The following is an 18,394-nucleotide window of genomic DNA, read 5'->3' on the forward strand; positions in this document are numbered from 1 at the left end:
ATTGCACGTGAAGTGCTGTGAAATCCTTGAGCCTAAATACAAATATACATTTTAAACACTCGTGTTACACAGACCCGTTTATATCCCATGTACCAATGACTATACATCAACATTAACACACAACAGATAACACAAAATACACACAGGGGCGGGCACTTTGCCACAGTCACACAGCGAGCGTCAGTGGCAGAGGTGAGAATTGAACCGGTGACTTTCTTTAACCACTGGACTATAAATAGATTTTTTTTATTTAGTTCAGTTAATAATTTCTTTGGTTGTTCCAAGAAAGGCGACTAAACTGGGGTAGTAACATTTCATTATTTCACTGTAATCCTAAATATTATTAAAAAATAAATAAAATAAATCCAGACTATTTTACAATATAGCAATATGCAACGTTTAATAAGGCAACCAAAAAGTGGTTTATTAACAAGAATGATTTCTTACATAGCGATGCTGAAAAACATGGCAACATATTGTGTAGGTACCAGTTTCTAGACACAGCTAAAATGTATATAAACTACATGGCCTCAAGGTTACAATGGAAATACATTTATTTAATAAAATACAAAATCCATACATTTGTAAAAGACATGCTTTGTTCAATTTTGCATCTGCAGGAAGCAGACAGACAGGTTAGGTAAGGGCACATAGAGCAAGTAGAAAAAAAAAACACATTAACTGAAGATATAAAACCGAGCACCAGAGGACAAAGGAAGCAGCCTGCATTTATTACTTTCTTTCAATTAGTTTGGATGTAATCTTCAAAAATATTGATTTTCAGAAAGGGCCTATCATAGTGAACAAGTGTCAGACAATTCAAGATACAGAGTACTCTGAGCTCATTTTAAAATCATGAATTACAGGCATAGGATTTGATACAGAGGTACAGGCACTGTATGGGCTATTTCAGTTCACAGTAACTATATCTGAGTGATGGTGGAAGACAGCAGTGGTATAAGTCATCTCTGTTGCTAGGCTCTTGGCTTGATTCAGTTCCACTGTGTACTCACTTCTGACAGAGATAATTGTAAGCCTTTTAACTTATATTGCTCAGTGGCTGGTTTGAGTTAGTTTTCTAGGTTATTCCAGTGAGACAAAGGACTAAAGTAAGGGATAACTTAATGTCTGTTCCGTTTCATGATGGAATTACAACAAACATGACAGATATTAGCATAATGGTATGTTTAGAGCAACAGAAGTGCGGCAGAGCTGCTGGCTGAAGCTAGGTTATCGTGTCTTGCATTGGGTGCATGTAGCGAGTTAAGGCAGCACTGGTTTGCGCAGGGATCATCAATGGTGCCAGTTACTTGTCCTGCATCTTCTCCAGAATGGGGACGATCATATCGAATTTGGGTCGCTTGGCCGGGTCCTCATTCATGCAGATCTTCATCAACTTGCAAATGTGGGGCGAGATGCCAGGGGGGATGGTAGGCCTCAGACCCTCAAGAGCAACCTGACAACAATACACAGCAAATAAGTGAAAATCATACCCAAAGCCGCTCAGGTACACAATTACTATTGTTGTCTATCAATAGCAATTTAAAGCTAAATTAAAATGTACTTACAATCCTACTTTAAAATTGGCCAAAATGTTATCTTAACAGGAACTCTAAATATCCAAGTACTGTATTTACTCGAATTTAAGTCGCCCCTGAATTTGAGTAGCACCCGCAAATGTGAAGACCAGTAGTGAACACAGTATTACTGTACATTAAAGAATCAGAGTCACATACTATATTACAAATGCAAATGGGAAAAGACAATATATATAGCACTTACAGTATTGCTACCAGTTACTGCATATACAGTGATGATCACACATACATTACACTACAGCCCAAACCAAATAACATAACCTGCCATCTAGGCCTGCATATATACTGCAGCCCTTAACACAGTCTGTCCTTCCAATAACACGTCGACCGAGCCCGGGTTTCTAGTCTTTGAATCTGCATTAATGAGCTGGTGATCGACCACTTGGGACAGGGGTCCATGTAACAGGTCGCTGACGTCATGTCACATGTTGGTGTAACCTAATCAGGGAGAGTTGCTGCTGACCTCTGTGTGGAAACGTCCTTTAGGAAGGAGATGTTACTGTGTCAACAATCAGCAATAACACAGTCCTGAAGCTCTCTCTCAGACTTTTAACAGTCTCTGGATTCTGCGGCACCCATGATGCCATTTTTAATTTCAGAACAAAAATATTGTTGTTATTTGTGGAGGAATATGACCTGATATATAATATATTTATGTACTGGGATTTTTAGAACTAGAATAAAACCTAACAAAAAAATGATGGGCTCGCCAATGTTGTTAAAAAGGCCTAAGGAAGGAGGTAAGACACAGGCCAGGTTTTTTCAATTCAAATGGAACCTCAATAACAGTCTCGCATTTAAAATCATGACTGTCACATGAATAGTGTTTGTCAGATGATGTAAAAAGTTCAGGACTTTTTCATTGCTTTACAGACGAAAGTAAACGTTTCGGCTGAGAGATCTCGCCTGCTTTCCACAACCTTTCAATTAAAATATAATGTGGTTTTTATGTACTAATATAACAAACTATGAACTTTATATGAATTATCATGTTATGCATGAATGTAAAATTTTTTTTTTTTTCTGTAGTGGTGTACTTTTTTCTTTCAAATAGCATATATCTATAATCGTTTGCGCGATGTATTTTAATATCAAATATATACACTATTGCAGTTTTGTTACAGGATACATTAGTTTATCTCAAATGTAATCATAGTTTTAAATATAGACTGCCCATTTTCATTTACGTCCCAAATTCTGGGCCGCTTTGCTTTTCAGATAACGTCCCAAATTCTGGGCCACTCTGGTTTTTAGATAAAATTCTCAAATTCTGCATTTTCGAATTCAGCCCAAACCGAATATTGCAGGCTTTCAGACCAAAAAGTTTAAATAGTCATGTCAAAACACCCTACAAGACGAAGAGTCGACTGTGGACAAACTGGATCGTGAATTTATTTAAGATTAACCCTTAGTACATGAATCAAAGTTAATATAACTCTCCCTTCCAAAATAATATGTTTTACTCTCCCAGATTTTTTTATTTTTTACAAAAATTAACAGTAGTCAAAGTTCAGATTGTTTAAAAAAAAACAAAAAACGCCTGGGTTTCTTATTACAATGAAGAAACTTGAAATAGATATATGAAAATTAATTAAAGCAGTCGTTTTCCTTTATTAAAGGCCAATATTAAAACAGTTTGAGAAGGAACATGGTATTCCAAAAAAAAAAAAAAAAAAAAAAAAAAAAAAAGGACATTTCATTTGCTTATGTAATGTCCATCAATATATAGTCATGCGTAGGGGTTTATCAGACCACCTGGGTTTAAGAGACAAGTGCCCTTCAACAATTTCACATAAATCTTATTGTATTGTATTAATCAACATTTTCCTTATCTATTCCTGATAGTTTATACTGTAAGTCTGGGATTTTCAATCTTTTTTTGAAATTGTTTCCCTTCTACCTGGAGGATTCAGCTCAAGTACCCCTTTACAATTTTCGCTCAACTGAACGGTACCTCAGTTACAATTAAATGGAGAATAATCTGATGAACACCCCCGTTTATTTAATAAACAATTTAATGTCACAACAGTGACAAACTGCTGGTTTAGGCCAGAACAACAAACAGTAGCCTTAAGTCTTAAAACTTTTAATGACAAGTATTTGGATGCACAGAATTAAAAAGACAAGTAGTTGGTAATCTCTTTGGAAACAGTTGTATTTGCTTTCTATTAGTCAAAGTTAGTATAAATAATACAAAATAGTGTGCACTGAAAATGATTTTTTTTTTTTTATGTTAACATTTACTTCCCATCTCCGCATAATTGTGTGACATTTAAAATGTTTACCTCAAGATAAAACTTCAAGATTGTGATCACAAAACACTTCAAATGGACTTAATCGGTGCTTCTGTTGCACAAACACCCTACAAAATGTGCACGTTTCAGGTCTTATATATATTGTTGTATTTTGCCATAGGAAATTGCGTCCTCCTGTCGTATCCCTTAATTCCACAAATCCTGGGTCAACAAACACGGTAGTATTCTCTTTAGATGCACAACAGTCTTAGCTAAAGAAATTAGGTTCCTTCGAGTTCGTACGACCCACATCCGTCATTTGCCGAGCCTTACCCCGATAGTGTTTTTATAATGGGATTTGCCATAGGGAGGGGATGGTCTCTTATCATACCTCATATCTCCACGACCCCGGGGACAAGGAACTAGGGAGCACTCTCTTCATGTGCACATGACTCTCAGCTAAAGAAAATCACTGGCTACGGGTTCATACACCACCCTGCCGCCAGATGGCGGGCGTTGCCCCAAAGGTGTTTTATAACATAGACATTTTTCAGGGTGCTACATCTCGGGTTTTGGGGGTCCCCGAGACCTTGAAAATCATTATGGGGGTCCATCTCAGGGCCCCTGTCGATCCCTCCAAGCGACGTGTCCCCAGCTGGAAAGGACCCGAATTTAGACTTTTTTTGCCAACCTGGAACTCAAAAGCTATTGGAAATCCAACCTTGACACCCCATCATGCGGAAAATTTCAAAATTTGTTTAAAATGTAGCATTTGAAAACTGATGGCTCCTGTGAAAGACCCTAGGAAGTTCAACCCGGGTTCTAGGCCCCCGGGGTCATTGAGATATGACCCCGAGAAGGGTCGTTTTTCGACATTTTTGACGGAGCGTATCTCGAGTTCTGTGAAGGTTAGGAACTTGATTTTTCTTAAGAACATAGAACATAAGAAAATTTACAAATGATAGGAGGCCATTTGGCCCATCTTGCTCGTTTGGTTGTTAGTAGCTTATTGATCCTAGAATCTCATCAAGCAGCTTCTTGAAGGATCCCAGGGTGTCAGCTTCAACAACATTACTGGGGAGTTGATTCCAGACCCTCACAATTCTCTGTGTAAAAAAGTGCCTCCTATTTTCTGTTCTGAATGCCCCTTTCTCTAATCTCCATTTGTGACCCCTGGTCCTTGTTTCTTTTTTCAGGCTGAAAAAGTCCCTTGGGTCGACACTGTCAATACCTTTTAGAATTCTGAATGCTTGAATTAGGTCGCCGCGTAGTCTTCTTTGTTCAAGACTGAGATTCAATTCTTTTAGCCTGTCTGCATATGACATGCCTTTTAAGCCCGGAATAATTCTGGTTGCTCTTCTTTGCACTCTTTCTAGAGCAGCAATATCTTTTTTTATAGCGAGGTGACCAGAACTGAACACAATATTCAAGATGAGGTCTTACTAGTGCATTTTACAGTTTTAACATTACTTCCCTTGATTTAAATTCAACACTTTTCACAATGTATCCGAGCATCTTGTTAGCCTTTTTTATAGCTTCCCCACATTGTCTAGATGAAGACATTTCTGAGTCAACAAAAACTCCTAGGTCTTTTTCATAGATTCCTTCTCCAATTTCAGTATCTCCCATATGATATTTATAATGTACATTTTTATTTCCTTCGTGCAGTACCTTACACTTTTCTCTATTAAATGTAATTTGCCATGTTTCTGCCCAGTTCTGAATCTTGTCTAGATCATTTTGAATGACCTTTGCTGCTACAAAAGTGTCTGGCGGTGGGGCCCCATGGGGCCCTAACACAAGGAGTCACCATTTTACCCTGAGTCTATATAACTTTCAAATGGTGGTTTAGGTGCTCTGGGTCGAGAGATATGACTGAAAATGTGTTTTTTAACATTGCCATAGACATGAATGGGGCTGAACACCCTGACATTTTTTTTTTCCAAAGAATTGCTACAAAACTGGGCATTTACACTAAGGCTGGTCCCGTAAGTCTGGAACCATTTGAATGGTGGTTCTAGGTGCTTCTGTTGCTAATATTGGTGTGTGCGTGCAGGGGATGCATGGTGGTGTGTGCGTGCAGGGGTTGCATGGTGGTGTGTGCCTGAAGGGGATTTATGGTGGGTGTATGCATGCAGAGTTGTATGGTGGTGTGAAAGTGCAGGGGTTGCATGGTGGCTGTATGCTTGAAGGGGTTGCATGGTGGTGTGTGCGTGCAGGAGTTGCATGGTGGTGTGTGCGTGCAGGGGTTGCACGGTGGGTGTATGCGTGCAGGGGTTGCACGGTGGTGTGTACGTACAGGGGTTGCATGGTGGTGTTAGTGTGCAGGGGCTGCATGGTGGGTGTATGTGTGCAGGGGTTGCGTGTTGATGTGTGTGTGGGGAAAGTGGCCCAGAATTTGTGACGTTATCTGAAAAGCAAAACAGCCAAGAATTTGGGACATTATCTGCAAATCATTTTATTTGAATGGTTTGCAGATAATGTCATAAAGTTCGATTTTAATTGAAAGGTTGTGGAAAGCAGATGTCTTGCTCTCTTTCTCTCTCTGATCATAATGTTAAAAATGCCTGCAAGCTTTTCCACTCGTGTGACAATATATTCATGTGACAGACATGGACCAATCAAAACGTAAGACTGATGCGGTTCCATTACAAAAACCGGGCCTGTGTCATACCTCTGAAAAGGGGCATCAACTGCCAGGCGTGGACAGAGTTTTAACTCACACTGAATTATGTTTGGAAAAAAATAAACAAAATAAACTAATTAATTACCTTACTGCAATGTGCTTATTTTTAAAGCTACTTCCATTGCTGTTTACATTCAAACTGCTTCCTGCTTCCATGAGCATAAATTTAAAAATGACTACTGTATATTCTTGCAAAAGTAATTACTGTATTGCACACATGATATAAGCTGTTTATTTATTTATTTATTTATTTATTTATTTATTTATTTTATCTAACCTAAAACTTGTACAGTATTTCCTCAAAATTAAGTCACATTTGGCCTAAATAAAAGTTCAGATTTGGTGGGAGCGACTTGGATTCACAGTTAAATTGTGTTTCATTCAGGCAGCTTGCATCCTATGGCAGTGCATTGGTAGCGATGCGAGAATGCGGAGGGGGCGCTGTGTGAGGAGCAAGCTGCTGCTTTGGGACTGTGCTAGAAGCGACTGGAATTTATAGTGGGCTGTAGTGTAATGTACTGGAACTAGCTTTAATAATAAGCACATTGCAGTAAGGTAATTCATGTGTTTATTTTTTCCTAACAAGATTGTCTCGCCAAACATAACACTGGCAAGACAATCTTTTGTTTTGTTAGGTTTTATTCTAGTTCTAATCCCAATACATACAAATAATAAATCAGTTCATATTTCCTCCGCACAAAATATTTTTGTTAAAATGCTATCATGGGTGCCGCAGGTCTCATATGCTTTCAGACAATTCTGTACAGAAATCCCAACCTACCTTCATCCCAATCTCCATGTTGGACAGATCAGCAAAGGGAACCTCGCGAGTCACCAGCTCCCACAACAGCACTGCAAAGCTCCACATGTCAGCGGAGCGGCGGTTAATATCCTCCGGCTTCTTCTGCAGAGCTGCCAAGGAAAGAGGGCAAAATACGCAAAACTTAGGGGTGGGGAAGTTAGTTTACCCCACTCCAATACAAACAGCAATGGCCAAAAGTTTTGCATCACTCTATAGAATTAACTAATTTTGCTTCATTTAGTCAAATAAAACCTGCTGAATAATGTTGCGTTAACATACGTTAACATGTTGAATTACATATAGCTTTTCATATACATTTCGAAATCTAACACGAAATGCTGTACTGCTATTATGGTTTCTGGTAGACTTTTGCAATATCATTTTGTAACGTGTTCACCTTTCCTGGGTTTAGTCAGAATTCTAGCAGCTTGTGATAGAGATAGAAAGGACCAATGCTGTAAATCTCCCTTCCGATTAGAAAGGGCTCTGTGTAAGGACGGTAGCATGCTGCCTCCTAGATGGACTGCCTTGATAATAGGCGGAAATCAGAAGGTGACCATATTAGAAGGGGCGCGAAGTTGCAAGTACCCGGAACGACTCCATTGCAATCAGCTGCGGGACGGCCCTCTATTGGAGAAACCATGGCGACGGGTTGTTTGCAGGGAGGAGTGTATGGGTACAAAGGGGAAGCAGCTATGTCAGTACGCCGCCTTGCGCTTAAACGTAACTGACGGCCGGAGCTGCGCTTTGTTATTTTTATTACGTGTTTGTTTCTTGTTATCAGAGGAGGCATGAGAGCCAGGGGCTGCAGCCATGGAGCCAGCCCACAGCACACCGAGCACTTCCCTCACCGCACAACAGCACGTAGCATGGACCCGATTCAGAAGAGCACACTTTTGTGCACAGGGACATGGACTATAATTATTGTTTATTTTCTGAGCTTGAACGCTCGCTGTATTTCCCCCAATACCATTGCTGGTAGAGCGGCGGCTCTTTTGTTTATTTAATAAAACACAGACTTTTTTTGGGAAGAAATCACTGCCTGGACTGTCAATCGAGAAACCACCTGTTTTGGGATACCAGAGAAAAGTGCATTGCGATAGTCAATTCTTGATGAAATAAAGGCATGCATTAGCCTGTCAGCATCAGGCATGGCAATAATAGGTCTATATTTCTCAAATGATACTTTAGCAATTTTCCTAATGTGATTCTCAAATGATAGATCAGGATCAAAGATGACCCCCAAATTTCTCATTTCTAGTTTTAGTTCTGATGAGAGACTGCTAAGGTCTAGCTTATGTAAATTGATATTCTTTAGATGATGTTGTGGGCCTACAAGCATGACCTCATTTTTGCCAGAAGTCAACATTAAGAAGCTCTGTGACATCCAACACGTGATGTAAGCAAGGCAAGCAGCTAATAGCAGCCCAGCAGAAGGACTGCCTGGATCCAAAGACAAGTATAGCTGAGTGTCATCTGCGTAACAATGGGAAATCATTCCATGCCTGCAGATAACATCACCTAATGGCAGCATATATAGTGAAAACAACAAAGGACCTAAGATAGAGCCCCCTTCGTCTCCTCGATAGAGACAAACTGGAACCTATCAGAAAGATAAGGCCAAAACCAAGATAGGACACCTCCTGACGAAACCCACTAAACTTTTAAGACAATTCAATAGAATGGAATGGTCCATGATATCAAAAGCAGCACTAAGATCAAGGAGAATTAAGATGGAAGGAAGGCTAGAGTCATTGCTTATCAAAAGATCATTTACTACCTTAACAAGGGCTGTCTCGTGCTGTGTGCAGCACGAAATCCAGACTGGCATTCCTCAAATATAGTACTACAAGTTAGAGACTTGTGTAGTTGAAAGCAACAGCTTTACCACCGCAACCTAAAGTAATTAGGTTTAATTGGAAAGCAGAAAAAAAACATCTGTTTACAGTCAACTGAAGAATTTGATGTGGCTACTGCAAAGGTGAGTTTATGTTAAAAAAAAAAAAAAAAAAAAAAAAAAAAAAAAGAGACAATTAACAGGTTTAATAAGGAATACCGGGTTCCTTGATGAAGAGGTAATAGGATTGAAAAATATGCACTAAATAAGAATAAAAAGTGATCATAATAAAGCACACACGGTGAATACATATTCAGTACAAAAAAAAAAAACAGTGCATATTAATATCAAAAAAAGGAAAGTGATACATGTGTCTAGCTATAAATATTGAAACTAAATCAATCCCACATACTATAACCCACTATTATACTATAACCCATTAGCCACCCTGTCTCCCACTGTTAATAAGCCTAGCTAAAATTGGATGTACAAAACTAAAAGGCTACGTTGAAATACGTTAAACAAATTGATATTTATAGGTGCATACTTAAAACAAACGGAAAAATAAAATGAACCATTTGTACATTACCTCACCTTTCTTGTTCTGATCTTGGCTTAAAACTATATATGCTAATGCATTGTTTTCTTGTTTTGTTTTTCATGAATTGAAACAAGAGAAAATAATCATATTATAACAGGATGCTGAAAGGGATGTCCAGTTGTTTGGAATAAGTGTGATTCATTAATGTACTGTAGTATAAGGAGATGCTAGGTATTATTAAATACATGAATACACATTAGGTTGGATTCAGTATGGGGCTCCAATGCGTTTACCTACTTAAAACTTTATTAAACCAGTCAATCCGTTCAGCTATGGAAATATATATTTTTTGTTTAAAGGACAGCAATGCAATGGAAATAGCCTAGTGAACAATTTTGTACTGTATTTATTTAGTTCTTGCGACTAACATTAGTTCCGCCCATGACATCATCATGTTGACCAGTTTAATGCTAGAAATTGGTTTTAATAAAAAGAACAATTTTCTAGGAGTATTTATTTATTTATTTATTGCAAATAACCATAAATGTGCATAAATGTTTATTTTCTTCGACATTTCAATGGAAACATAGCCAGTGTTTAACTCCAGTAACCATGACAGTGCCGGAAGTTACACATTGAAGTGGAGGGGTTCCTGTACAAGTTAAGTAGGGAGAGCTTACTTGTGCTTTGTCATGACTTACACATTGTGAGAAAGGGGCAGAGTGAAATTACCAAGAATATGTGCATTCATCTTATTAAGCAGATCTGTAACCACTTAGACAGCGAGGAGACTGCTAACTTAGAAAATGACAGTCTGTCTCCGTTACTGGAACTGAAGGACCGAATTCAGCAGTTGGTGTTGCCTGGTCCCAAGGCTAGCCCAGCAGAGGAGACTGCAGTAGAGAAAATGAGTAAAGATTATAGAAAGAGAACAGCGATATGAGAAACAGTTCAGGAGATGACATTGCAAAATTAAGATCCCTGTGCACCTACATTATTAAAGAAAGATTTTAAACTCAAAGGGCAAATTGGGGGTTCAAATCAAAAAGGCTGTAAAGCTTAGCCCACCAAATTGAAGCGGGTAAAAGAAGGGGTATTTAGATATTGAAATTGAGAAATCCACGATAAAAGCAATAAACCCTACAACCCGCTTTCGCAGCTAACTAGAAGGCAATACAGACCTGCCTGACAAAACAGTTGCTCAAAACATTTTGCGTTCATATTACCAAGAAAAGGCTGCTACTTATCAATGCAACTCAAGATCCCAAAGAGACAGCACACGAGTTTCTAGTAAGAGCCATGGATCTAAGAGGGTACTGTTTACATCACGGGAGGACAATTCCCACATGAAATATTACCCTTGCTAGTACAGACTGTTTCTACACTCCGTTTCTACTGGACTAAAGAAAGACAACAGTTGCGGTGTAATTCTGCCCTACCTCCAAGACGTTTAAATAGCTGACAAAGTGCTGTTTGAAAAATTAAAGATCGACACATGTAGACAAATGTAAAAGCAAAACAAAATTAGGCAAGACCACACATAGCAGAGCTGTGGGACAATGCAGTGCAGCAGACCAACAGATAAAATGCCAATAAAAACAGATGCACTTTAAGCGTTACTTTGTAGAGGTATGTAAAACCTACAATTTTTGTTTGCTGTCCTGTAGAAAATGTAATGTAAAACTAACACTTTGTTTAGTTGTACACGCTGTGAAGCGTAATAAATTTACAGGATTAAAACTTGGTGGTTGTGAAAACCATATATATCATCCTTAAAAATCAGTGTGTGTGTGTCTATATATATATATATATATATATATATATATATATATATATATATATATATATATATATATATATATATGCCTGTACCTTTTCTTCTTGATTAATGCCCTGCAGCCATTTGCACGTATGCACATCTATAAAGTGATATGTGAAAAATACAGTGAACAGGGGGTGGGGTTTGGCTGGAGATACAGTACCGAGTGTCCTTTTGTTATTTAATGCCTTTTAAACCTGTTTCACTCTGAAAAACATATATTTTAAACAACGTGTGTAACCTGACAAGCGCTGAATAAATGGACTGCAAAGGGTTAATAGTTTATGGTTTGCATTTACATGGACCAATCAGAGTCCAGAGTAGTTTTGGATAGCAACCATTGCCGGTTATCTGTTAAAATAAAACCCTTGGCCCCATGAAGCTGAGGGAGAGTGTGACAGAAATACAATGATTCTTGGTTGTAAATCTGTCCCACCAGAACTAGATATAAAAATAAAGCATTTTCTAAATTGGATTACAAGGCTTTGTCTGATTAACTACTGCACTGTGTCACTCCTGCACCTGTACACAATCAACCACTTTGCCACACGTGGTGTCAGAACACTGGATCATGGACTGCAATGCACTGGCAGAGCTGCTGGAGGAGCTGGACAGCAGATGGGAGACAGTCAGTATTGTACGTTTTAGTCACCAAGAATTAAAAAATGCCAATAACATGTTTTCGTAATAAGGTCAGCTGTAGAGATGCCTGGACAGTGAACTTTTCTTTGCCTGTTTTTCTGTAATTGTATTATCAATAAAAACACGATTGCCATTTGCTATCAAAGGATAGTCCTATGCCATTTCTGAGTGATTGAGGCTAACACAGAGGCTTTGATGATTTTAATTAATTAGTAATTACAATAAATGATGACGTTTCCAACAACTAGAAACATGTTTGATGGACTATTTTTATCCAAAAGTAAATATAATATATATATTTTTTCCGTTACAATACTGTAACTTTTATAATTGTATCCATCTGTAACAGGGAGATCTGTGCTGACTCTGCTGGCGTCTTCATAGTGCTGCAGGAGGAAGGCAGCAGTCGTCCAATACCCGCCCGCGAGTCATGGCAGTGAGACGGGGAGGTGGGAAAGGGGGTGTGTGGACTTTTCCTCTTTCTCTGAGTGGCTGGGAGGCAGGTCTTGGTGAGATTGTTAGCCCTATAAAATAATGCTCTACTGTTTCCTCAGGTCTGCCCTTTTAGAACATACCAGGAAGGACAGAAGCTCGGGTCACGAGCCGAGAAAGAGAGAAGCCGGGACTGAAACCCAAAAGATCAATAAGAGAAAGAAGCGTAGTAATAGTGGGGAAACCGTGGGCAGACCCCCCCAGTGTATTTATATAGAAGCCTGAGGAACTGTCAGGGTAGGATGTGCGGGTAGCGATGGCTGGGGTAACGCTTCTGAAGTGCAGCACCTTTTATTTATAGTTTTGAATACTGTTGTTTTCTTTTCCTTTCTCCTTTCGCCTTTGGTTTTTGGATTATTGTTTTGAACATCAGTGAGTGCGTCCGCACCTGAACTGTACCGTCTGTGGTATTGCCGTGTCTCTGTTTTTACCATCCTTGGTAGGCAGAACACTGTGAACAGCGCCCTCTGCGGGCTAAAATGTAAAAACGCACCTGGGTGGTGTTTTCAAGTATAACGGTCTGTGTCCTGTGTCAGTGAATTACCCACTACCCTTCCACACCATCACACACTCCAAGGCTTGTGCGTTGTTGCATCATGTTATTGTACAGACCTTTTTTTTTTTATATCTGTTTTCACTTTATTATGACTAATCTCAGATGGGAATATGCAGTGGACTACATTTTTTGGAAAGGGGTACGCAGCTTAACAAGACTGAAAACCCGTGTTCTAAAGTGATTTGGTATCATGAATATCCTTTACTCAGAGATACACCAGCATCACTGTGACACATTTCCAAATATTTCCTCCAAAAGTGACAGTGAGTATTGTAGAGACACCTTGGCTGTATCTACAGCTTTACAGTTTTATTTTTTGTTCTTCAGAAACAAAATATCACTAAACTAAAATAAGAAATGGTGGTTGGTTCTGAATCAAACAGATTGACATTGACCCCCTGTGACAGGCTGGCGACGAGTGGTGACGTCAGGCCAGATCCAAGAACAAAAACAATGACAAGGTACTGCAGGCAAGAGACGCTTGCGGTGTCGTTTATTTAAAATCAAAATAAATAAAATATTTAAACAAACAGAAACACTGCTCACAGAGCCAATAAAAAGGTTTAACAAAAACAAATCACGAACACAAAATACCATCAGGCAGGGCAATAGCCTTTAATGATCTTTATTATTTTTAAATTTCTTTTCTCTCTCCTCTCGATCTTCCGTTCTCCACTTCTGAACACCCACCCGGAGTGCAGAGAGCTGCAGGTTTTTATACAGATGACCATCTCCCGATTAGCAACAAATTAATCATTTAATTTTCTTATTAATTATTCCAGGCAGAGGACAAGCTGCTACCTTGCCTCTGACAGAACACTCAAACAAACAAAACAATGATGCATTTCACCGTCATATATATATAAACAACAAATAAATAAATAAATCATAATTCAAAACATAAAATAAACTGTACAGGGGCTCGCCCTGTTACACCCCCTCACTGTTACACCCCCTACAAATTTGAGAGGGGGCCACATTGACCCTCAGTCTGCAAGTCCTGCAGCAAACACTGATAGTGTGGGGCCAACATAATGACCAGTCACTAGTGCACACTTGGGGGCAGGTCCAGTCTATTGAAGATAAGGATGTTGATGGTGCTGGGGTGCTAGTATATCCATCCACACTTCAGTATCAAGGGGCAGTTACTATATAGGGTAAACCTAGCCGTGGGCACAGGACAGCCTGTAACACATCATTTCGATGGAGGAACAATTGGTTCCAGATCAGCAACAGGAACTGTGTAAGCTTATTGAGGAGTTCAACAATGTTTTTTCTGATGTGCCCGGTAGGATTAACTTGGTTGCATATGACATTGTCTGTACGAGACAGACATAACCGGATCCCGGAAAGTTGACGAAGTGGCGTTCGCAAAGAGGTATGCTACATGCTCAAACTTGGGGTGATTGAGCCTTACAGGAGCGAGTGGTGCAGTCCAGTTGTCATCGTGGAAAAGAAAGACGGCACCAATTGCTTCTATATGGATTTACGGAAGGTAAACGCTATTGCCAAGTTCGATGCGGATCGACAAACTTCTAGATAGACTCGGAAAGGCAAAGTTTATCTTGACTCTGGACTTGACAAAAAGATCCTCTAACCTGCAGTTCTAGAGAGAAAACTGCATTTTCAACACCTGAAGGGCTTTCACTTTAAAACCATGCCATTTGGGCTACATGGTGTGCCTGCTGCCTTTCAGAGACTGATGGACAAGTTTTTACGCCCACGTCATGAATATGCAGCAGCGTATATTGATGATGTGGTGATTTAAAGCTCCACCTGGTGAGAGCATTTGGCTAGGGTTATAGCTGTCCTTCAGTCTCTAAGGGTAGCCCAGCTAACAGCTAACGTGAGAAAATGTGCATTTGCCAAATCAGAGACTCAATATTTGGGATTTTTAATGGGGAGTGGAAGGGTGAGATCCGTGGTTACCAAAATCCAGGCTTTGGTAGATGCCGCGATCCCCAAAACCAAGACTCAGGTGAGGTTGCTACTGGGATTAGCCGGTTATTACCACTGCTTTATCCCCTGATCTCACCAAAAGGAGTGCACCAAATTTAACTAAATAGTCAGCAGAGTGTCAGGGGGTGTTTGATACTGTTAAGCGAAGACTCTGCCACGCCCCCACTCTCATCACACCACATTTCACCAAGAGATTCATCCTCTGCATGGTGGGATATGTGACAGAAAAACAAAGATTCTTGGTTGTAAATCTCCATCCCGACCCGTGAGGGCACTAAGCAGTGAGAAGAGAGTTCCTTGGATGGGCTAGCCTGATAGTTCTTTCCCAGGGTTCAAGGGGTCAGCCAGCCAGGAAGGGGGCGAGACTCCATTGCAAAAACACACTGACCCGGAAGGGAAACGACGTGGCAGCCGCAGATTGGAGAGGGGTCATGTGTGACAGAATAAAACGGCATGGAGAATCACAATCTGTTCCTTTGCTTTGGTTTGTCTTATAACCTAGAAGGACTGCGAGAGACCCCAAAGATCGCATCCAGGACTGGTGACCATGTAGGTATTATTGTGGGGTGGATATGATAGTTTATTATTTGGCACTGCAATCCCGTTGTTCTTTACCCCGTGCAGTACACACTGCTGTGTATTGCCAGGGTATTATTATTTGGTGGCCAGACCTGGAATCTATAAATAAGGTCTTTCAAACTGGTTTACAATTCTCTGTCTGCTTCTATCACGCACTGCATCACATCTGTATCCACTCAGCCACTTTGTCACACCAAGTGATTGATGTTCCAATTCTGGTCGGAGACATAGAGACGCCCATAACTGGGTACAATGTCACTGAGGAGGTGGTCAGGGTTTGTCCATACATAATACATGTCCTCCCAAACTCCTTAACACTAGAACTGCCATGTGGGTCTATTTGACCCATTTTGTATTTAAAATGTTAAGAACATAAGAACATAAGAAAGTTTACAAACGAGAGGAGGCCATTCGGCCCATCTTGCTCGTTTGGTTGTTAGTAGCTTATTGATCCCAAAATCTCATCAAGCAGCTTCTTGAAGGATCCCAGGGTGTCAGCTTCAACAACATTACTGGGGAGTTGATTCCAGACCCTCACAATTCTCTGTGTAAAAAAGTGTCTCCTATTTTCTGTTCTGAATGCCCCTTTTTCTAAACTCCATTTGTGACCCCTGGTCCTTGTTTCTTTTTTCAGGCTGAAAAAGTCCCTTGGGTCGACACTGTCAATACCTTTTAGAATTTTGAATGCTTGAATGAGGTCGCCACGTAGTCTTCTTTGTTCAAGACTGAACAGATTCAATTCTTTTAGCCTGTCTGCATATGACATGCCTTTTAAGCCCGGAATAATTCTGGTCACTCTTCTTTGCACTCTTTCTAGAGCAGCAATATCTTTTTTATAGCGAGGTGACCAGAACTGAACACAATATTCAAGATGAGGTCTTACTAGTGCATTGTACAGTTTTAACATTACATCCCTTGATTTAAATTCAACACTTTTCACAATGTATCCGAGCATCTTGTTAGCCTTTTTTATAGCTTCCCCACATTGTCTAGATGAAGACATTTCTGAGTCAACAAAAACTCCTAGGTCTTTTTCACAGATTCCTTCTCCAATTTCAATATCTCCCATATGATATTTATAATGTACATTTTTATTTCCTGCGTGCAGTACCTTACACTTTTCTCTATTAAATGTCATTTGCCATGTGTCTGCCCAGTTCTGAATCTTGTCTAGATCATTTTGAATGACCTTTGCTGCTGCAACAGTGTTTGCCACTCCTCCTACTTTTGTGTCGTCTGCAAATTTAACAAGTTTGCTTACTATACCAGAATCTAAATCATTAATGTAGATTAGGAATAGCAGAGGACCTAATACTGATCCCTGTGGTACACCACTGGTTACCACACTCCATTCTGAGGTTTTTCCTCTAATCAGTACTTTCTGTTTTCTACATGTTAACCACTCCCTAATCCATGTACATGTGTTTCCTTGAATCCCAACTGCGTTCAGTTTGAGAATTAATCTTTTGTGCGGGACTTTGTCAAAAGCTTTCTGGAAATCTAAATAAACCATGTCATATGCTTTGCAATTATCCATTATGGATGTTGCATCCTCAAAAAAATCAAGCAAGTTAGTTAGGCACGATCTCCCTTTCCTAAAACCATGTTGACTGTCTCCCAGTACCCTGTTACCATATAGGTAATTTTCCATTTTGGATCTTATTATAGTTTCCATAAGTTTGCATATAATAGAAGTCAGGCTTACTGGTCTGTAGTTACCTGGTTCAGTTTTGTTTCCCTTTTTGTGGATCGGTATTACGTTTGCAATTTTCCAGTCTGTCGGTACCACCCCTGTGTCAAGAGACTGCTGCATGATCTTGGTTAGCGGTTTGTAAATTACTTCTTTCATTTCTTTGAGTACTACTGGGAGGATCTCATCCGGCCCAGGGGATTTGTTTATTTTAAGAGCTCCTAGTCCCTTTAACACTTCTGCCTCAGTTATGCTAAAGTTATTTAAAACTGGACAGGAACTGGATGACATGTGGGGCATGTTGTCAGTATCTTCCTTTGTAAAAACTTGTGAAAAGTAATCATTTAACATATTTGCTATTTTTTTTTCTTCCTCTACGATTTTGCCATTTGTATCTCTTAAACATTTAATCTCCTCTTTGAATGTTCTCTTGCTGTTGTAATATTGGAAAAACATTTTGGAATTGGTTTTAGCTCCCTTAGCAATGTTCATTTCTATTTCTCTCTTGGCCTTTCTAACTTCCTTTTTGACTTGCGTTTGCAGTTCCGTGTACTCTTTCTGCGTACTTTCTTTTTGGTCCTTTTTTAATGCTCTGTAAAGTGCCTTTTTTCGCTGAATATTTTTTTTTATTGATCTATTAAACCATTTTGGCAATTTAGTTTTACATTTAGATTTGTCTACTTTAGGGATGTAATTGTTTTGCGCCTCTAGTACTACATTTTTGAAGAACAACCATCCTTCTTCTGTGGGTGTTTTCTCTATTTTACTCCAATCTACTTCTGTTAGTCTCTGTTTCATACCTTCATAGTTTGCTTTTCTAAAATTGTAAACCTTAGCTTTAGTCATTACTTTTGGGGATTTAAAAAACACTTCAAATGAGACCATGTTGTGGTCTGAGTTTGCCAGTGGTTCTCTGACCTCTGTTTTAGTTATTCTATCTTCGTTATTTGAAAAGACTA

General features: G+C 39.4%; 1 protein-coding gene across 2 annotated transcripts in view; it reads right to left on the reverse strand.

Moving 5' to 3' along the window:
• Positions 1-383: 383 nt before the first annotated feature.
• LOC121327760 (integrin-linked protein kinase) overlaps positions 384-18,394 on the reverse strand; it is a 130,160-nt gene continuing 112,149 nt past the window's right edge. For both annotated transcript variants that reach the window (XM_041271945.1, XM_041271944.1), the window contains exons 12-13: positions 7,300-7,430; positions 384-1,456 (exon numbers count right to left, since the gene is read on the reverse strand). In XM_041271945.1, coding sequence (XP_041127879.1) covers positions 1,307-1,456; positions 7,300-7,430 — 281 coding nt within the window. In that variant the 3' untranslated portion in view covers positions 384-1,306. The remainder of the gene's footprint in view (positions 1,457-7,299; positions 7,431-18,394) is intronic.

The sequence above is a fragment of the Polyodon spathula genome, chromosome 15 (genome assembly GCF_017654505.1).
Source record: "Polyodon spathula isolate WHYD16114869_AA chromosome 15, ASM1765450v1, whole genome shotgun sequence".
NCBI lineage: Eukaryota > Metazoa > Chordata > Actinopteri > Acipenseriformes > Polyodontidae > Polyodon > Polyodon spathula.